A 22,795-nucleotide genomic window follows, 5' to 3' on the forward strand; every position below is an offset into this window, starting at 1 on the left:
AAGTTACATTTTACAAAGTAGCCAAGGAGTCTCCCTCTTTACCTGACTGATGCCGAAGTTACGAATAAACAAGCCTCTTCAGCAAAAAAGTTACAGAGAAGCAAATCGATATACTGTGACAAAGAAATACAAGAAACAGCATATAACAAAGTATAATTTATGCATGTACTTACACTGCACATCAATATTTGCTGTCTCTGTTGCATTGCCACACTCATTACTGGCTTCACATTTGTATTCACCAGCTTGACTCCTGTTAATGTGTGTAACCTCCAACATGTGTCCATTGTGACGCTGACCACCGGGCTTAATCCAAGATACTGTTGGTGCGGGGACTCCAGATACTTGACATGACAGAGTCACATTGCCACCTTCAGTTATATTCTGATCTTGTGTTATTTGGGTGATCGAAGAAGGTACTGTAAAAGAAAAGGGAAAATGTGGAAGGATGTTAAAAGTAGTCAGTGACCAGCCTGTACACTTTGACAGAAGCATCATTTCATTCCCAACATATAATGTACGTGTAATTCCCTTCGACTTAATTACCAACAACAAACATCAAGATAATTAAGATCATGTACGTATAGACTAGATGGCTAAATGTAGACTCCTAAAACACGTTAGCGATGACTGATTAGACCCAACAGCATTATGCATGCACATTTCCATAATAACCACAATAAGTTACAAGTGGTAAATGATAAAAGCTAGCAAGGCTTTCTTGTGAGAAATTAAGAGGCGATATCTGTAAGAGCGGTCCAGGGCATTTCGCATCAGAAAAAAGTTTTCCCTTAAACTTTTCCCAATAAACTATCTTTGGTTACAAGTAAATAAAACCACATTAGTTTCTGGAAATACGTTAACATAAAATTTTTAGAGCTCTCAAAAGTCAAAGCTGCAAAAGGCCCTTCTTTGACCTCTTGCGACATCGAAAATTTCAAAAGTTGAATAGCCCGGTCCTCGTATCACACCGCATGCAGCAAAAAATATTTTGTATTCTTAAAGTGTGTGATATATATGGTGTATAAAATGCATTTCAATTTTGATATTCGTTTATTCAGAGGCTCGTCATAATTTATTTAAAAACACTCGTTGGAAAGCTTTCTGAAATTGGTTAAAAGTACTCTTTCTTTCTTGGTTGATATTGCTCAAGTCCAGACCAGACCATTAAAAACTCCGCTTGATTTCTGCTAATAAGATGTTTGGCTGCAGGAAAATATAAAAACATCTTGCACTTATTGATTTTCTTCGCCGAGGTGACTTCGAACTTTTAGCGATATTGCTAGCATGACAGCCGATTATGCAAATTAGTTCGTTGAGCAAACTCCGACCGTTTTATGTGAGTAGCTGAATAAATCTTAGCTTTTGACTATTATAAGTAGAAAATAAAGTAGAAAATATAGTGGAAAAGCTTTAAGACCACACCGATTAATACCTTAAACATTTTAAAAGGCCAAAATTTTGACAAATTTTATTATCTCGTGACGAAAGACGTCAACAACAACGTATCGAATATCATAATTTGATTGGCGCTCGCAAACCCCTTTTAAATAATTTGGCTTCTGTTATTTCATATTTGAGTTCTGACAGCTTACGCTATTAAAACCTGTATGAACATTTCAAAACCAAACTACAGGATTCTATTTGGTGTAACCGGCGATAACAGCACACACTGGAATACACCGTGACCACTGTCACATAATTCAATTATGTAATTATCCTGAATTGCTTCTCCCTTCGTAATAAAGCAGCGATAACATCGCCTTTTGGATCAGAATTCTGGTCGGCAGAAATAAGAGAAATTTTGCCTGCACACCGGTCTTTATGAAAGTTTCTATTCAGAACTCTAGAGAGTTCTTGTGGAAAAGGACCCCGCGATTTTTGAGGAAATAAATTATTACGTTACGTGTCACCTCATTTTTCCAACAATTAGCTATATCTATATCGTAAAGCGCGTAATTTTATTAGCTGTAATTCATATGTCTCTTTCGGTACTGGTTTGCTTGGGATTAATAACAAAAAATTCTTGGAGCGGTATTCGCCACAAGAAGTCCTGTTTTCAGTCGCGTTCCTCAGAAACTTCGTTCGGAGACTGACGAGGAGTTTCCGGTTTGTATAACTTGCCTCAGAGTGCTGACTCAATAAAGAGTCATCTCTGCTTAATCCATTTGTCAAAAGAGAGTTTCACAGAAGGAGAGCTTATCTTTGCAAGGGCTGGCCTGTTCGATGTAGAAGACTCAGTTATGGCAAAATGTGGGTCTTCGCAAAGCATAGGCACACTTATGGGAAGTTCTGGCGCCAAAGTTCAGCGTGCCAGTATCCGACACACCCTGGTAGCGATTCCAAATGGGTAAAGAGCCGGTATTCTGTCAATTTGCAGATGTCAAAGGCCATTTCTAAGATGAATGGCGTTCTATAGAGGTTTAGACAATACTGCAGCTGAGGGAGCGGATGGTTTCAAAGATTTTTCTCCAAATTATAGACGAATTGGAAAGCGTGGGAGCAGAAAAGAACTAGCGTAAAGAAGTTGGGAAGAGGCTTTAGGAGAGCAAGTTGTATTTGAAGACTACATACCCTAATCGCTGCGAAGAGGAAGATAAAAAATGTGCCGATCACTGTAGGGTCTTTGCTCTGAGTCATGCTGGTGACACGGACGTTCAGAAAGTGTGCAGTCACAGTCACAACGTGAGGTGTGAGGATTGTGAGAAGCTGAAGAGAATTTTGGAAGGAGTAAAAGGCGCTATTTCTGAGTACACAATGCAGTTGGGTAGGTTTCAGAGAGAGGCGAGGAACACAGTAATGGATGAGATAGGATTGAAACATCCAATCATTTACGTGACAGAGTCAATGGTCACGGTGTATTTCTGTGTGTGCTGTTATCGCCGGTTACACTAAATAGAATCCTGTAGTTTGGTTTTGAAATATTCATACAGGTTTGAATAGCGTACGCCATCACAACTCAAATGTGAAATAACAGAAGCCAAATTTTTAAAAAAGTTCGCGAGCGCTAATCAAATTATGATATTCGATACGTTGTTGTTGACGTCTTTCGTCACGAGATATTAGAAATTGTCAAATTTGGGCCTTTTGAAAAGCTTAAAGTATTTATCAGTGTGGTCTTAAAGCTCTGTCCTACTGTATTTTCTACTTAAAATGGTTAAAATCTAAGATTTATTTAGCTACTCATGAAAAACGGTCGGAGTTTGCTCCATGAACTAATTTGCATAATCGGCTGTCACGCTAGCAATATCGCTAAAAGTTTGAAGTCACCTCGGCGAAGAAAATCAATAAGTGCAAGATGTTTTTTTATTTTTCTGCAGCCAAACATCTTATTAGCAGAAATCAAGCGGAGTTTTTAATGGTCTGGTCTGGACTTGAGCAATATCAACCAAGAAAGAAAGAGTACTTTTAACCGATTTCAGAAAGCTGTTCAACGAGTGTTTTTAAATAAATTTTTACGAGCCTCTGAATAAACGAACATCAAAATTGAAATGCATTTTATACACCTTATATATCACACACTTTAAGAATACAAAATATTTTTTGTTGCATGCGGTGTGATACGAGGACCGGGCTATTCAACTTTTGAAATTTTCGATGTCGCAAGAGGTCAAAAAAGGGCCTTTTGCAGCTTTGACTTTTGCGAGCTCTAAAAATTTTATTTTAACGTATTTCCAGAAACTAATGTGGTTTTATTTACTTATTACCAAAGATAGTTTATTGGGAAAAGTTTGAGGGAAAACGTCTTCCCGATGCGAAATGCCCTGGACCGCTCTTACAGAGATCGCCTTTTAAAACGCTCTTCATAATCAGCAATATACAGTGAATATTATGATAGGATGCAACTTTGCAAACATTTCCCATAAAGCAATTTACATGTAGTCTCATCAATCATGGATCATCCCCCTTAAATGTCAATGTTCTTCTACAACTGAGAGAATGTACACTCGTGAACGTGCCTTTATGTATGTATAGCGTATGAAACGGGTTAAACAAGCACTAAATTGGGTTAGTTTGCCTACCATTCACGGTGACAGTAACACTCATGCTGTACTCTGATCCTAGAGAGTTATTGGCCACACATTTGTAGAGAAACACTCCTTCATTCTCCAAAGTTTTGCTCCACATCCCCGGGGCACTTGTGTTTAAAATGGCAGTTACGTTCTCAAACAGCTGGTATGACGTCACTCCTGGATTAGCATTAGCTGAGCAATTAAAGCCGACGACTTTTCCCGTACATGCTTTGTCTTTCATGGTAGAACTTATTAACTGAACATTCTCAGGTTTGTCTGGGGACAAAAGACACAATTTGTAAATACAATTTCATTGGCCTTCGTAAGTTACATTTTACAAAGTAGCCAAGGAGTCTCCCTCTTTACCTGACTGATGCCGAAGTTACGAATAAACAAGCCTCTCCAGCAAAAAAGTTACAGAGAAGCAAATCGATATACTGTGACAAAGAAATACAAGAAACAGCATATAACAAAGTATAATTTATGCATGTACTTACACTGCACATCAATATTTGCTGTCTCTGTTGCATTGCCACACTCATTACTGGCTTCACATTTGTATTCACCAGCTTGACTCCTGTTAATGTGTGTAACCTCCAACATGTGTCCATTGTGACGCTGACCACCGGGCTTAATCCAAGATACTGTTGGTGCGGGGACTCCAGATACTTGACACAACAGAGTCACATTGCCACCTTCAGTTATATTCTGATCTTGTGTTATTTGGGTGATCGAAGAAGGTACTGTAAAAGAAAAGGGAAAATGTGGAAGGATGTTAAAAGTAGTCAGTGACCAGCTTGTACACTTTAACACCTACGTCATTTCATTCCCAGCATATAATAAACGTGTGATTCCCTTCGACCTAATTGCCAGCTACAAACATCGAGATAATTAAGATCATGCAAGTATCCACCAGATGGATAAATTGTAGAAACCTAAAAAACATTAGCGATTAATTATGAGACCCAACAGTATTATGCGTGCACATTTCCATAGTAACCACGATGAGTAGAGAAAGTAAATAAGTAAAGTAGAGTAAGTAAGTAAGTAAGTAACTTTATTTCAACTCGGGTTGACGAGGCTGATTAGGCCCCAAGCAGTACATGCTAATATGCCAAGAAAAGTAAAATAAACCAACGCAAAATTGAAAAAATGACAAATGACTAACTTTCTAATTGCTTTAAGTAAGTAAACAATCTTAACTCTTAAAAATTAAAACAGTGAGTAGATCTTGTTAGACTATACATTACAAATGTAGCTCTCTTACAGAATTCCTAAATTCCTAGAACTGTCGTTGTGCGTAGTTCATCCGGTAAGGAATTCCACACTTTGGCACCAATTAGAGATCTAGACTTTGAGCCAAAGTTTGAAGTATTCTTACGTGGGATGAGGAGCTTGTTGGCGCCTCTTAAGTTTTTCACATTATTTCGTACGATAAACAAGTCGCATATATATTCCGGTAACATGCCATTTACAGCTTTAAAAATCAGCACAGCAATTTCCGGTAGTCGTCAATTGGACAAAGTTAAACCGTAGTCATCATTGCCATAAAGGGGCACCCGTTTGTTGTAGACGCACTTAGAGCTCTCGCATTAAGCCTTTCCAGCTTCTGATTATCAGAACCTTTACAGTTGAGCCAAATAGCAGAACAGTAAGTGAAGTAAGACATCATGTAAGAGTTGTAGAGGCACATTTTCGAGGAGATTGATGGCATGTTCTTTAGTCTGGTCAAAACGTCTGACTGCTTTCCAACTTTCTTATTAATCTTGGCAACGTGTTTGCTCAAATTTAGCGAGTTATCGATAGTTACACCTAAAAGATCTAAATGGTCTACGATTGTTACCTGCACATCATTGACACTAAAGGAAAGATCACTAAGAGAGCTTTTTGGAAGAATAATACATTTACATTTCTCGGGGCCGAGCACTAGCTTATTATCATCAAACCAATGACTCGCGACAGCGACATCGCCATCGATTACGGACTTTACCACCTCAGGATCGCGATCGCTAACAAAAAACTTAGTTATCGTCGGCGTAGTTGGACAAATCAGCACGATTAATAAAATAGAACAGATAGTTAAGAAAAATATTAAAAAGGAGGGGCCCTGAAACCGATCCCTAGGCTACACCCTTGGAGAAAACAACAACTTCCGAAGTAATATCTTCTATCCTCACGCGCTGGGACGTGTCTCTAAGGTAACCGTGTAAGAGGGCCAGGCTAAGTGGAAAAACGCCATAGGCAGCCAGCTTGGCAAGGAGGAGGTCGCGCGATATCTTATCATAAGCTTTACTCAGATCCACAGAGACTGCGCCAACAAAACATTTGTTTTCGAGAGCATTCCTCTAGTCCTCAATCAAACTTAGAGGTACCTCCTCACAGCTGTAATTCCTTCTATACGCAGACAGGAACGGTGACAATATCGATCTAAAATAATCAGGGAGTTGGCGTGCAAGACACTTCTAAAAAAACTTTATCCAGAGTAACTAGAATCGACGCTGGCCGGTAGTTAGATTTATTACGAGGATTGTCCTTTTTGAAGATGGGGCAGATTTCAACAAGCTTCCAACCAGCAGGCACAAAGTCAGAGTCAATGATCATGTTGATAAGAACACATAGCGGATAGGCAAGAGCATCACCACCATCCCGCCATATTCTTAGCGGTATCTTGCCTTTTTTGGATCAAGCGACCTAAGTATAAATTCGACTTCAAGTGGACTTACAGAACGAAACTGAAAAGCTTCTCTCGCAGAGCAGTGTGTCTGTATGGCCGAGATACTTGGATGACTGGAGTTATCATTTTAACGCCCATGACTATCGATGTCCTTCGGAAAGGATGAAAAATGTGCACTGAAAATTTGAGCAATTTCCAGTTTATTGACAATAAGACTGTCACCCTCTTTAAGATGAATGGAATCCCGGCTGATGTTTTTCTTTGAGTGCATGAAAGGCTTGACCGTTTGCCAAAATTTTTGGGTTTACATTTGGCGTTTACGGCGGTGGTACGAAAATAGTCGGATACAGCCTTATGTCTCAATGAAGATGTGAGGTTTCGCTAGGTCTTGTATCTGTCCCAATCCAGCCGGCGCTTAGACTCGTTGTAAAGGCGCTTTAATTTATTGCATTTCCTAATTGCCTCAAGTAACTCAGGTGTCCTAAATGGCACGGGTTCACGATTTGCTGTTTTACGTTTAATTGACGCGCGGTCGTTAAGAACATCACATAACTATTAACTCCAAGCCCAGTAGATGTCATCAATGTCTTCAATGCGACGTCAAATGGAGTCGAATGCAAGTCTTTGCGAAATCGCTTGGGATCGTAATTCTTAAAAAACGTCTTTCGACGGTTATAGGACAAGACCTAGGATAGTGTGACCTGCTGACAGCATAGACCAGGTGATAGTCACTTAAGCCCAAATCGAAAATGCTAAACGTTAAAAAAGACCGAGGTCTATTTGTCAGGATCACGTCAATAAGATACCAAGACGTTGCAGTCACTCTAGTAGGCTCCCTGATCAAGTTGGTCGAGTTGTATTCATTCATTGACTCCCGTAAGGTTCGTCCTTCCCTAAATCCCTTGATCGGATGGGATATATCACAATTTAAATCACGTAGGATTGCTAAGTTGTCATAACGCTGAGAGCCGTTAAACAGCATGGAGTTAAACTCCGGTTCCCACAGATTTTTAGTTACATTTGGTGGCTCATACGTGTATAGAAACAGTGTCCATTTTGATGACCTCCCAGGCTGTACTAGCAGAACAATAGATTCGATGTAATTACCTTCCAAATGATTAATTCTTCGTGTAATCAGGCCTCTTCTAATATAAACTATGAGACTTCCTCCAAATCGATTACGATCTTTACAGAACATCTTGTACTCTTTGATACAGAACTGTGAACTGGGGAAAGCTCCATCTATCTTTGTCTCAGCAAGTAGAAAAACATCAAAAACACCCTTGAGTATCATTGACTTCACTTTGAATCATTTAAAGCCAGCCACAAAATTCACATTTAGATATGCGATTCTTAAATTGCAGGGTAAAGCGTTTTAAAATCGCACTGAGGTCAGAGACTTGCGCACTTAGATCAACTAATGTCAGGAGCGTCAACTCCAACCTCTACATCGTCAAAATCATCAGAAAAAGGAAGCTCTTTCAAAAGTTGACAACTAAGGCACAGACGAATTGAGGCAGAGAGTGACAGGGAAAGACCCGAGCAAGACTTGAGTTGACTTGATGTTGCTTGGAGCGACTCTATGATTGTTAGTTGGCGTTTTGAAACGCACGGTGCGGTTTACTGAAGGTTTCTGCTTTTGCGAGATCGAGGATTAGGACTGACGTCGCCGCTTCTTTGCAGCCTCTCTTATTGAAACGGCCAATTGAAAAGTAGCCTTGGTTGTGTGTCTCAGCCTAGTAACTAGATAATGTGTCCTACGGCAGGTAGTGAAACCGAAGAGCCGGATAGCGATGAAGCGTGATATGGTTAAAATTCGTCCTTGCCATGTGCTATCGGTGTTGAAACAACCCTCCGAGTCACCCTGAGACGTTAACTCATAACTTGGCGAAAATTGAACATCGTTAGGCAGAGTCACGACGCCAGAAAGAAAAAAAAACCAAATAAAAATGGAGGCCGAAGATAACACACGTTTATTCACCATAACGGTCAGCGGTTGCAATGCTACATGTTTGAGGCCAACAACCCTTTCCTGAGAGAAAAGGCTTATCATAAACAGCAATTTACTATGAATATTATAATGAGATGCAACTTTGAAAACATTTCCCATAAAGTTTAAGTTCACATGTAGTCTCATCATTCATGAATCATCCTCCTTAGGTGTCCATGTTTTTCTACAACTGAGAGTGTGTACACTCATGAACGTGCGCTGTATGTGTGTATAGCTTATGGGAAGCTTTAAAAAAGCACTAGTTTGGGTTAACATCTATCTATCTATCTAATATCTATTGCTCTGACGAAGGGCTAACGCTCGAAACGTCAGCTTTTTTACCCTTTTTCAACTTTCTACGTTTTCAGCTCAGTTGTTAGCATTAAATTACCTGCTATACTCTCCCACCGACGCAGCATCACAGTTTCTTTAGAAACTTACCCCCTTTACTAGTTTGGGTCAGTTTGCTTACCATTCGCAGCGACAGTAACACTCATGCTGTATTCTGATCCTATAGAGTTATTGGTCACGCATTTGTAGAAAAACACTCCTTCACTTTCCAAAGTCTTTCTCCACATCCCCGAGGTACTTGTGTTTAAAATGGCAGTTTCGTTCTCAAAGAGCTGGTATGACGTCACTCCTGGATTAGCGTTAACAGAGCAGTTAAAGCTGATGAATTCTCCCGTACATGCTTTGTCGTCCATGGCAGAACTCATTAACTGAACATTCTCTGGTTTGTCTAGGATAGAAGAAAGAAACAATTAGGTGTCACTCAGAGTTCTTCAAAATCGTTGGGGAAAATGTTTTATCACATACATTGCAGATTTTTACAACCATTTCGAGCCCTCGGGAAAGCTGTAACTGAACATGACTGTGTAAATTTACAATAACTTTTACGTGTTTGATATTGCCAATCAGCTGCCAATACATCACTTTCCTTTCGCCCCATTCCCTCAGGTAACTAAATAACTGACAAAGCATTCACAATTCTCAATGCAAGGTTGTGCTTCGAATTTTTTTAATTATGGTTGCTAACCAAACTGAGATGTTAAGATAAGAAACAAAATACTGCATGGCTTCTTATGGTTATTCAAATTTTTCTTCTCATTTGGACCTCGATATATCAAGTTAAACACTTCAAAAGAAATTCTAAATCTAGTGTTATTCTCTACTCAATTTCCAATGTAGAAAAACAATGCAGCCTCCCAAGTGTTTCTTACTCTTTATTAATTTCAAAACAAGCTTAAGAAAAGTGAGAGGAATACCTCACAGCTCGGGAATCTAGCAACTCACACTTAGCAAGGAATGGAAAGTGGGCTACAAGATGAACACTCTAGACCTTAAAGCATATTTTTACTTGATGATTATTAAATAAATAATAATAATCACTTACAGAGCACAGTGAGGAAAGTGCTGGCAGAGCTATTTCCACAGTCATTTGTAGCTTCACATTTGTATTCACCAGCATTTTTCCTGCTGATGTTTGTAAGATAACGCACGACTCCACTAGACTGACTACGGCTGCTTACTTCTGTCCATGTTACAGTCAGCACAGGACCTCCAGAAACATTACAGGTTAAAGTCCTGTTTTCACCCTCAATCACTGTGATGTTCTCCAATGGATAAACTATAGAGGGCACTGAGCAGAAAAAAAGATAACAAAAGATTACAAGTGTAAAACTACATGTTTATGAACCTAGACACTCGTCAAATTTTCATTTTTCCTAATGCATTTGCATAACCCAAAAGCATTCCTATTATAAATAAGGAGATTGTTCTGTTTTAGCTCGTCTCATAAGTAGAAAGTTATTCTTTATGGATTCACGGTTAGTACTTTTACTTGTACATCATTAGATCCAGTAAAAAACAGAGAAATGAATTCAAAATAAATGTAATATCAAAATTTGTGCCTATGACTTTTGAGATAACATGTAACTTTTCCAAGGACTAAGACATGTTTTAATTTCTCTTTCCTTCATCAGGGTTTTCAGTAAGTACTGGCTTCCAGCTAAATATACTGGCTAAGAAAAATGTGACTTCTAGTAAGTCATGTACAAGCGCTGAGATTGGGAAAGCTGTGCGCTATGGGAATATAGCATGCAAATAAAGGAAATGGCATATAATTAAGAAAAACCACTAAAACAGGGCCTAAGCTGCGCCCGAGTTATCGTGAGTGAAAATAAATGTATCTTTTGGACCAAAATTTCAACAAAAATCACCAATAGGGCACTTCCGAGTTCTCGCGGTTCAGTGATCTAGAGCCAAAATTACCGCGCAAAAACGAAGTGTGAAGTCGCTCTCATCCGTGTTAATAATTAAGTACCGTGGTGGTGAAAATGAGAGAAAATTTGTCGAAATTCATTGTGGGAGAGTGAAAAATTATTTGTGTGAGAGAGGCACTCAGCTAAGTAATGACAGCAAAGGGAAAAAAAGGAGAACTTTTCGATTTATGCCAGAAAGCTGAAACAATGAAGCAGATCAAAATAGCCTTCTGCCAAAGAATACAAAAGGCTGTTCAAGGGGAAATTATAAACAAGTGAGGGCAAATTTCCAGTCCAAAAAAATTTTTATTGCTTGGACTTACCATCTCCCATTTCTCACTCATTTTAACCACTACTGCACTTAATTCTTTACACAGTGGACTTCACACTTAGCCTCGTCCTCGCCCCGTAATTTCGGCACCAGATCACTGAACGGCAAGAACTCAGAAGTAGCAACCACCAGATAAAGAAAAAGAAGAACATGAACAAAATTTCTTGATTGTTGGTCCAATTCTCTTTTCCTCCCCTGCAGTTCCATTATTTAAGTCTAACCATTAACTTTGCATTTGGAAGTTTGGTGATGAACTTTAAAGTGAGCCTAGACGTTATTTTCAACATGGAAGTTTTTACATATGAATATTTCAGCTCACTTCGAATGAGAGACGTTTCTCAGCTGAGCGATACACTGAGATTCTTCACTCTCTTTCCCTTAATCAACCAGCAAGCATACTTGTCAATTTGGCAAATAAAAGTGTTGCACACGTACAGTATCATTAGACTTACTAGAATTTCATGTACCAAAAATATGGAATGTGAATGGGGTGACCAAATTTTTTCCTTTTTTATAGCGACCATTTTTTAATTATAGCCCAGAATAGGATGGAGTCTAGACAGTCATCTATTTACAGTTAAAGAAACAAGATTGTTTCAACAGAGTAAGAATACAAAAGCCTTCATAAGACAAAACTGTAAAGTGCAGTGATTGCTCTCCACCTTAAGTGGACAGGTGTTGAGTTTTTTTTACTTACATGTGACACCTACATTTACTGATGTTAAACTATATTTTCATTATAATGTAAACTACAAGAACCTGTGGAACTAATACACAATATCAAAAACAACCTCACCAACAAAAATACCCATGTGTCGTTGACACTTGAAGTTAAATACGCAATACACAACATTACGGGGAAAATGGTTTTAAAGCATCAGCCCCTACACCAGTATTCATTTACCATATGTAGGCTGATGACTGTAATTGCTTAGGGTAAAAACTACCTTCTAACACTGTACCTTTTACTGTAACATTTACAGTCTTCTCAGCTGTACCAACAGTGTTATTAGCCACACATCTGTAGCTTAAGTCTCCTCCTTTTAAATATTTTCTTATCCATACCCCAGCTGAGCTGTTTCCATCATTAACTGATCTTTCATTCTCAAATAGTTGATAAGTATGCACTGCAGGTTTACCATCTGCTGAGCAGGTGATACTGATAGCATCACCTTTACAAACAACCGAGTCATTCACCATTAACTTGACATTCTCTGGTATATCTAAAGAGAGGAAAACAACAATATTTGATCATGCATCGGTATCAAAGCATGTGACATTGTACATCATGTCGCAAGAGCCAAACATTTTTCAGTCTAGTGCAATGCCATAGATGACTGATTCCTTCTCCTTTCCTTTCTTTTTTCTTTTTTTTTTTTTTTTTCATTCTGACTTGCAGCTTTTTTTAATATCATTTATTCTCCCTGAATCTAACAAAGGCCTATGCTGAGCTGTATGGCTTTTTAAGGCCCTGCTCGCATCATCACAACGTATTTCAATAAAAGTGCCCAAATGACTATACCACTCATACAAAAGCTAATATTTACTTATATTTTTTGTTTGTGGTTGATTTACACTTTTTTTCCATTTAAAAGTTTTATTTTGCATTATTTTTACCTACTATGACAATCAATCCTACATTCTATGAAAAATGAAAACCAGCCACAGGTACAATATACAGTTATATACTTACAATTAACTTCTACTTTCACTGTGCGATTTGGTGCAGTTCCCATTCCATTATATGCTGTACAACGATATTTTCCACTGTTATTTCTGTTGGTTCCAAGGAAAAATTGATTCCCAGTTCCCAGTACAACACTGTCACTGCCATGAGCATATACTTTGGTCCAGGTGATGGTTGGTGTTGGTTCACCATCTGCGATACACTCTAAAGTAATACTGGGGTCACCTTCCACAACAACTACATCACTACTTACGTTGTTGAATTCTGGTGGATCTGTTAAAGAATTAAAGACAAACAAACAACTTTGCACACTATCCGCGATATACTCCAATATGACACTTGGGTCACCTTCAACAACAACTACATCTCTTCTGATATAATTGAACTCTGGTGGATCTGTTTAGAAGTGACAATAACATCTTTTATTTAAACACGGTGGGTTTTAAAGCTAATATGGTTTATGAGACCGTGTAAAAAATGTTAACCAAATAATGAAAATAAAAATACAAATAAAAAATTAAGATTAATAAAACTGAATGTAGTCAATAAAAAGTGGAATATGAACAATAAATGATATGAATATGGTCAATAAAAGGCAAAATCTCTGTCAATTTGGGGACGGTCCATTTGCGGTGACTCTTTATTAAAGTTCAAGCTTCTGAGGGCGTGAGACGTTTTTGCCCTTGTGGCGTAGTCCCTGGCGCAGACAGCAGAAGGTTCTAAAATATTCCAAACAATGGATCCTCTGCGAGAAATAGAATTTTTCACATAAGTTTCAAAACGTTGTGCCCTAACACGATGTTGATGACGGAGGTCATACTTATGCTCTTTCCTTTGGATTATATGTTCCAAGCATGGTGGAGTTATGCGGTTGTAGATATTATAAATTAAGGTGGCTATTTTGACCTTAGAAGTGTCGAATAAAAAGTCCCAGTTAGCTGTTTTTCTTACATCCTCAGAAGGCATGTCGCGCGGGAGGTTATATATAACTCTGGCGGCCCTACAATGTATTGGTTCCAGAGAATTAAATTCGTTTTTGTTTGTACAACACCCCCAAATTGGTAGCGCATATGTAACCGAGGATAAAATGACTTTCAAATATAGATCTAAAAGCGAATTCCTGGGTGAAAAGCGGCCGCGTTTGATCAAATTGAGCTTTTTAACGAACCCTCTCTTGAACTCTGACATGTGTTTTGACCACGTAAGCTTGTAGTCAATGGTTACACCAAACATTTTAGAACTTAAGGACCACTTTATGAGATGCTGGCTAATTTTTAAACTGCCTAAGGGACCGATAAGATGATTTCGTTTAGGGATCATTCCCTCGCACTTTTTGGAGTGTGGTACTAGGGAGTTATGTTTGCACTAGAGGGCGAGTTCTTCTGGAGCTTTGTTCAGCGTTGTTGTGACCTGGTCTTCAGATTTACCAACACAGTACATGGTAGTATCATCGGAATACATGAACGTCGTTGCAGTGATAACTGCTTTCGGTAGATCGCTTGTATACAAGGCGAAGAGTATGGGCCCGAGTACGGAGCCCTGTGGTATACTGTGTGCAACTTTGGTATTCTCAGAGGGTACACCATTAATTACAGTATACTGTTCCCGTTCAACCTTGCCAATAAGTTTCCCGTGATTCCAAAGTTGTGCTCCAGCTTGGGGAGAAGGATTGAGTGTGAAACGTAATCAAACGCCTTCTTGAAGTCGATGAATACGGCGCCCACAACTAATTTGTTATCTATTGCTCGTCGCCAAGTTTCAGTCAGGTGGATGAGTAATAGCTCTGTCGATCTTCCTTTACGGTAGGCCCATTGGTTGTCAGTGACGAGCGCTTCGTTTTCCGAGAAAACATGTTTCTTAATCATGTCCGCTACACATGATTCTGAAATCTTGCTGGGTACGTTTAGCAAGGAGAGGGAACGATAATTACTCATTTCGGTGGCATCATCTTATTTGAATACAGGTGTTAATCTAGCCACTTTCCATTTACTGTAACTCTACATTCGCGTATGCTTTGCATGAAAAGGCTTTTCAGAGGCCAACAACAGCAGTATTTGCGAGTTTCAATAATTTGGGTGATAAACCATCCGGTCCGGTGGCTTTGTTATTCTTCAATAATGTTATTTTCCTGTCAATATCAAGGCTAGATAAATTAATATCGGATATGCATGATACATATATGGATCATGGACTGGTCAGGAGTTGTGGTGCTTGCAGTTGTCCAGAATTTAATTTCTTAGCTACCTTAGAGAAGAAACAGTTCATAAGATTCGCCTTCTCCGTTTCTTTAACCGCTAAGCTGTTGTCGTCACGCTTTAATGGACCTATCTTCTTCCCTACTTTCAGGTTGGTAGCTTTGGATAATACATTCTAATACGTCCTGTAAATTAGTGAAGAAATTTGGCGAGAATAGTTCAGATCTGTAAATCACTGAAAACAGTAAATTAGTGGTTGGAAATTTGGCTTGAATCCACATAGCCTCTGAGTCTTTTTTAACCAGATCCTTCCGATGGGTGAACTTTAGGTAATCGGCATAATACAATACACATCCGCCACCTTTACGTTCCTTTCTATCAAGGCGTAAAAACTCGAGGCCGTCGATGTGAATATCACGGTCAGGGTCTGTTGAGTTTTAGTGTGTTTCAGTGATCCCTAGGATGTCGAAGCGGCATATGTTTTGTATCAGTCTAACATCGGCAGAAATATTGGACAAGATGGCAGCCGCGCTTGCGCATTTCGTCCATAATGGCGTCCAAATAATATAAGAAACTGTATGGAAATTTGTAAAATTTCTAAGATATAACAATCAGGAGCTCATGGTCCCGTCTGCCCCCGATCGAGACATATTCAGTACTAATTCTGCTATTCATCAAACCTCACAGGGACTCGATGAATAAAAACCACTTACTTCCCGAGCCAGTTCTTTTGTCATTGATTATTGACCTAGGTCGCCATACACTTCTTCAAAATCCGTCGTTCTCCATCCCAAACACTCGCCTGTTACAGGAAAGTGCATCAATAAAGTCAACTGCTTTCGATCGAATTGACTGCTACAGAGTTCGAAGCGTCCAAATATCCTGTAAAATTGCCATTTCCTCCCATCAAAAAAGTTCCCAACGCGCCAGAATATCCCTTATTTTCCATGTTGAGTAAGTGACGAGACGCCATGTTGAAAACTATGACTGAAATAGTTAAACACGAGCAACGCTGATCTTCGAATCGTCGGCCATATTTGTTTATGTTCTTGCAGGGAAATAAATTAGTTCTCGGTCCTCTACGGAATAAAAATATGCAAGGCATTGAATGCAAATTCAGTAGTCTTGGCGCGAAAATTAAATTAAAGCAAATCAAAATTCTGACATCATGTCATCGCTCTGCCTCGAAAAATCCCAAAGATTTAATGCAGGTCTTCTTTTCTTTTTCTTTTCATCAAATAGAAGATCTGCGGTGCTCAAATTGTATCAGTCATGGTACGAAACACTCTTCTTTACAGATCGAGCCGTTATCGCCGGCATATTGAATTCTCTTGATATTGTATTGTTCCGGAGTGTAATACGATATACCGCTGATAATTGTTAGTGGGCTCGAAATGTCCTTGATTTCTGTGATGAGTTCATCAGTTTTGTTACGCAAGTTACAGATATTCAGATGACCAACACGAATATCTTCTGGGGCGGCATTTAGCTCGTTTGTCATATTGTACAAATCATCTGCGTTAGTCGCCAACTCAGCAGTCAAGTCTCCGATTGAGTCCTGATGGTTGCTGCCAAACAGCGAGGACAACGATTCATCGGTAGTATGGCTGAATGGTAATTCGGTCAGTGCGTCGTCGCTGAAAGTCGCAGTTAATTGTGCACAGCGCAAGCAGTTCCAGGTTTGGTCGCTTTTTGGTTTGGTCTTGTGTTGCTCTGGTGTGACACCGCCGCATTTGATGTGATATGTTGAGTCACGCAAACTACAGGTGATGATACGATGGTTTCGAGCAATGGTCCTAAAGCACTGTTGGCACTTTGGTTTTTTGAGGGTTGGTCCAGGGTTCTCGCTAACATCTCCGCTTATTACCACTCACACTAGTTGGAAAGTAGAATCTGACTTAGCGTAGCGGCTAACCCGTGCTCTATAATAGCCTGTCACCTTGCTTAAACTTCCAACATGGCGCCGGCAGTTGGTAAGCCGATAGTAACACGGGTCTGTATATCTTCACTGAAGTGTCGATATGATGTAATCTCTGGATCAGGCAAGGTTGTGTTAGTTGATTCATCGTCTGAAGGTTATTTTTTCGTGCTTCTGTCAAGCAGTACGATTAAATAAGCTTAAAGCAGCAACAAACGCACCCGTTTCCGTTCGCCACGACGAACTGTCATGATAAATTATCCCACAGTAAAAATTTGAAAAATTGGACCAATCTGCCCAAAACTTAAATGCATTTGAATTTCCAGGTTGGTTATTGCTTTGACATGGTCTTTTGACCAAAAAGTGGCCTATGTTTTTGTCACGTCTGAATGAAATTAGTGGAGATTGCGCAAAGATATTACTTTAGTGCTACATTCCTAGGCTACCCGGAAAAAAACCAGCAGCAGTTTGCGTCAGGAATGAATGAAATTAAATATCCAACAACAAAGCAAGATTCAACAGATAGAAACAGTAACGATAATATTCATGAAACTTTTAGTGGTTTACTTACACTGTACTTGAACAGTCGTTTTGTCTATGGCAAGGTCAAAATTACGGTTGATCACTTCAATTTCGTATTCTCCACTCTCAGATCTCTGCAATTCAAAGATTGTAATTTCTGATCGTGTAGTATTGATGCTTTCTTGAATGCGACCCTGGTAAACACCTTTTGGAACCACTGCGTCGAAGTTTATGTCATGTTTGATCACAATGACGCGGGAGAGAAAGCTGCTGACGAACCGAAAGAGAACTCTGTCCAACGTTCCACTAAGGTTGTACTGCCACACAAAGGTGATATTATTGCCCTCCAAAACATAGAACGGATTTGGAGGAGTTGCTGTAAATCTTGGTAATAATTCTACAAAACAAAACAAAAAAATTATGTTAACAGCACAGATCCTTCAACCAGTTTCGAAATATGACCCGACAGTCCAGCGCGAAGCTGTTTTTCGCGCCAAAGGAAACGCTCGCTGAGTAAAGATGAGCTCGTGTGCCTACCTGCCTTACGAATAAACAAGCCAAGCATAAGAATATGATAGAAACGTTAGATATGACTGGAAACATCTCAATTTCTGCGCCGTGAAGGCGAACCGCGCCTCAAGATGCGACGGAAGGGAAGTAAAGGAATAATATGCAAACGTTATATTTAGTGGCCCACGAAATTTGAACCAGCGGCTACGTCGCGTTTGTTTCTTCTGCCTTCACCGCTTCACGTCTCATCATCTAGTAGATATGGAACATGCGGGAAGTTGGGTCTGTTGGAAGGGTACGAAACATGCGTAAGAGTTGCCCGAGGCGTAGCCGAGAACAAAAGTCTAACTTCTTCAATTCAATCCAAATTATCTAAATGCTTCATTACTCGATAAACGCAAAGCAGATGAATGAATAGATACATTTCTTACAGTTTAAATATTTATTTTTCATAAATCAAACTATTTGGAGAAACAATTTGCATTAGCTCTTAATAAGTCGGCTCTTTCGAAAACATGCTCAAATAAAACAAGAACAGTTCAATAGCTTACCAGAGAAACATATGCACCCGAAATTAGACATAAGATCGAAAAAAATTATCAAGACTGAAATATGTCGAGACAAATGAGTGGCAGATACGCTGTTAGAAGCGGAAAGCGTACAGATCTCCCGGATTGGAACCCGCGCTATAGGTTCACATAATTGAACACTGGTTACCACGCATCACGGCCAGAAAACTGCGTAGCGTTGTGTTGAAAGTGTTGAAAGTTACTGGATTCATTTTTAAAATCTTCCCATGAACAATACTTTGCGCATCAAAAACTACACATAGAACAGATCTGGAGGATTTGCTGTAAATGATGGTGCTAATTTTACGAAAGAAACGTTTTTTAAAAGTAAGGAAAACCCCCCAGATTTGGACCCCTCGGTCCACATCCGCTAATGGATATGAACCCCCCAACAAAACTGAGTGAAAACATCATTCTTAACGTTCTAGTAAAAACGGATAATACTTTACATTCCTGTGCGTACTAAAGTATGTTTTTAAAACAAAACATGCGTATCGTTAAGGCATACGAACTGGCATCCCGTCGGATGTTTCTTTTGACCAAGGGAAAATGGGCAAGAATTTAGTTTAATGTCTGGAGAGAGGTCGTAACATCATGGAAACAAATTTGCAGAAAGGAGGGTTAGTTCATCGGGTTCCGTTGCTTCTTCATAACCTGATATTTCAACGTAAATTATCGAGAAGGCGCCTATCGATCACCTTTGTCTACTTTGTAAGTCACGCAAGCGCGCAAGCGTTACGACCGATCACGTTTACCCAACGTTTTAGGACAATTCGGCATCTAATCTTCATTCAATTGTTGTGAAAACCTAAAATCCTCAACGTAGAAGATAAACGAAGTTTGAACGGTCAAAAGGAGATCTTGGTCAATTTTAAGAATTACGCAAATGATCTTTGACTTGAGCGCAATTGAGCAAACATATGGATTTGCGCTGTTTCTAAGAAGTTGGGGGATGGAAGGTAGAGATATACCCGCGGGTTTGAGGCAACCGTGACTTCATCGGTGTATAAACTATGCACTGATATGCTTTTTCAGTCCGATGAACGCCTGCATTTTGAGAATTCTTTCGTACAAAGTAGTGAATTTTTGATATGCAAACGAAGGTCGAAGAGAAGGGTCTCCTGTGATCACGCTGGTATGAAAAATATTTCAGCTGAAGTTTCCATATTTTGTCTGTGAACTAACGTAATACATCATGTAACTTGTAGCAAGACAGAATTCCGTGAGTTACATTGTTGTAGTCGCTGCGCGCTGAACAAAATCTTTGAAATTTACACTTTCGATCGCTGTCCACAGGGGTGGTCTGGCCAAAAATCATTTTTTGGCTTGTGGCGACGCAAAAAAAGAGAATTGGACAACAACTAATTTTTTTTTAAAACATGTGTCCTAAACACTTTTCATGGGCAAAAAATAAAAAAAACGTTTTTCCGACGGGAAGTCGTGAGGACCGCTCTTAGCGAGAGCCTTACTTACACGTGTTTAGACTACAACCAGGATTAGACTTAAAGGGAATCTCGCAAGCAGACTCGGCGTTTCATAATTCAACTGCATGAGGTTCAAAACATTGTTATGACTACTGTAGGAAGTTCCGGGATCGGAATGTATGGAAAAAACATCAACGGTAAGGGCTGTAATCGTTGAAATTATGCTTTAAGACTCTTAAGAAGTATTTTACTACATCTTTTCCATGCTGATGGAATGTACGGTACATTTTCGGAACTCTGGTTTCTTTGAAGTTTTCTTATTTTATGGAAAGGAAGATTTAAAATTCTCTCGGACGTTTTCTCCGTAAATGCATGATTTCTCCAACCATGCAAATGGAACTGTCGTTTACTCCACCTGACAGTCACGCCATCTGTTGATACATGTATGCCATGTACGCTGTGACTAAATGCCCTGTAGCCGGGCACGGTCTCAAATAAACTAAATGCCCGTCAGTTAAACATTTTCACGCAATTTCCGCCGAAAGGTTCTTTCAAACTTCTTAAGAATATCAAATGTTTGTTAAGGAATGCCAACCGAATCTAAAAATGTATTTGTTTTTTTAGGGGACAAATTCTCCGAGCTTGTGCATACTATAAAATCGCTCGGTTGTCGACAACTTGGAAATTTTACGCTTCTGATCAGACTGCTGAGCACGGTCTCAAATGGACTAAGTGCCCGGCAGTTAGAAATATTCACCAAAAAGCCACTGAAAGGCTCCCTCAAACTTCTTAAGAGTTTAGGTGTTTGTTAAGAAATGTAAAGCGATTCCAAAAATTTTTTTTTTTTTAGTGGATAAATTCTCCGAGCTTGTGCATAACTAATCCGCTGCCGACATTAAAGTATGCTGTATGTTCAAATATTTATCATGTTGAGAAAAGATGATAAAAATTTGACAATATTGCACTAAAATTCTTCATTTGAGATCATTCATGTCAATCAAAAAGCAACGCGTTGTTTTTCTTCGTTTGCCCACCTTTCCCTTTAAAGGTGTTTTAATTTTCCTTCAAGAATACTTTGACGATAAAACACCCTTTTGAATTTAGCGGGCCGTACAATGTCTCTTTCTTCTGCTGAAGGAATTCACTAAGAACGAAGCGGACACTCATCTTTGTTTTGCGACAACTTTATGTGTGGTGATTACACGTATATTTCGCATGACTCCTTTGGAGAGAGAAAGAGGAAATTTAAATTTTAAAAGGGCTGTTGTATGTGTTGATGAACGACAGTTCGAAAACCTTAGCGGAAGTTATCTTCACAGAAAAGTCACTTACATCTAGTTTTCCCTTTTGTCAGAGAAGCTACAGCGGGGTTTTTACTTCTTAATTGATACGTGGTACACATACTTTTGTCCGCTAACGCATATGATTTAAACCATTAACGATTGGTTTCAGGAGAAAAATATGCCAAATCGATGCGCCGGTCGAAAAATTAAAACTAAGAGGGTAATAGAAACGATTCTGGGTAGCAGAGTCTATTGTCATCCTTTTCTTATTAGTATTTCATTGCAGAGGTCATCAACAACACAATTTATGTAAGACATCAAGGACTGCGCCAACAACAAAGCAACGATCGATCACGTCACACACGCGTGATTTTCCGAAAACTTTGGCTTAAAAGCTGGCATAAAAATTTCAATGCTATCGTGAAAAACAGATCGACGTTAATATTCCATTAAGGTCTATAACTTTATTTTTCATGAAAATGACGTCAACGTAAAGGAATCACGAGGCACAGCTGAGTGGGTTCAATTTAGTTTCAGACATCATTTCTTTTATCATTACGTTTATAGAAAATGAAAAATTTGTGGTCGATTTGTTCACCTGGGTTGTAAATAAATTAATTGAGACAAGCGTTCCAAGTTTCTCTGCTCGTGCAACCGGTTTCTAGGGATATAACATTTCAATTGCCGTCGAATATTATATCTCGGGAAGTAGATTAGCTTGTTTCATGAGAGCCTCGTTCACTTTGAGCTGTAGAACAAACAAAGATCGGCAAGACATGTCTTGACGCATACTGTTATATCTCAGTTATGGATTATTTCCTTTCAGTTCTCTTTCCAAATCTACAATTATGTTTATCTATGGCATATATCTCATCATACCTGCACAAGGGACAAATAGTAAGGATGGAATCAGCGCACTGACTATAGGTGCGATCCAATTCTTCATGGTAAGCTAAGATTATTTACTGCTTACCCCAGTAAAAGTTGATATATTTAGCTTATGATTTGCTTTATCACTATGCATGTCAAAAGGTCAACTTAAAAAAAAAATAAAAAAAAACATATCGTCTCCTGTCCGGCTGTAAAAGAAGGGCATTGTTCCTTCGCTCTGTGTTTAGGAAGCCTTTCAAAAAAAAAGGATAAATTCAGCACATTTTTAGCTTTTTTGGGCCATGTCATTAAGTGTTCTATTCCGTAAGTTTTCAAGCAAAAGCACATCACTTAATCAAGTAAAATATGCAACATTTATCTAGACCCGTTCCTACGTGGCATTCTAAGCCAACAACTCAAAAACGACTTCAAAATTTTCCAGCGCTGGTTATGCCATAAATTTCAAGTCCTCCTTTTATTACAATCTACACGAGCTTAGATAATCATGTTATTATGTTTATACAATGCTATTACGTCAGTAATGCTGA

At 39.0% G+C, this 22,795-nt stretch overlaps 1 protein-coding gene across 1 annotated transcript in view; it reads right to left on the minus strand.

Annotated features, from left to right (window-relative positions):
- LOC136282014 (uncharacterized) overlaps positions 1–22,329 on the minus strand; it is a 39,911-nt gene extending 17,582 nt beyond the window's left edge. Inside the window, exons 1-9 of the mRNA XM_066169114.1 lie at positions 22,257–22,329; positions 17,641–17,988; positions 12,963–13,229; positions 12,232–12,492; positions 10,071–10,316; positions 9,150–9,416; positions 4,511–4,756; positions 4,023–4,289; positions 174–419 (exon numbers count right to left, since the gene is read on the minus strand). Coding sequence (XP_066025211.1) covers positions 174–419; positions 4,023–4,289; positions 4,511–4,756; positions 9,150–9,416; positions 10,071–10,316; positions 12,232–12,492; positions 12,963–13,229; positions 17,641–17,988; positions 22,257–22,323 — 2,215 coding nt within the window. The 5' untranslated portion in view covers positions 22,324–22,329. The remainder of the gene's footprint in view (positions 1–173; positions 420–4,022; positions 4,290–4,510; positions 4,757–9,149; positions 9,417–10,070; positions 10,317–12,231; positions 12,493–12,962; positions 13,230–17,640; positions 17,989–22,256) is intronic.
- Positions 22,330–22,795: the final 466 nt, after the last annotated feature.

The sequence above is a fragment of the Pocillopora verrucosa genome, chromosome 6 (assembly GCF_036669915.1).
Source record: "Pocillopora verrucosa isolate sample1 chromosome 6, ASM3666991v2, whole genome shotgun sequence".
In the NCBI taxonomy this organism is placed as follows: domain Eukaryota; kingdom Metazoa; phylum Cnidaria; class Anthozoa; order Scleractinia; family Pocilloporidae; genus Pocillopora; species Pocillopora verrucosa.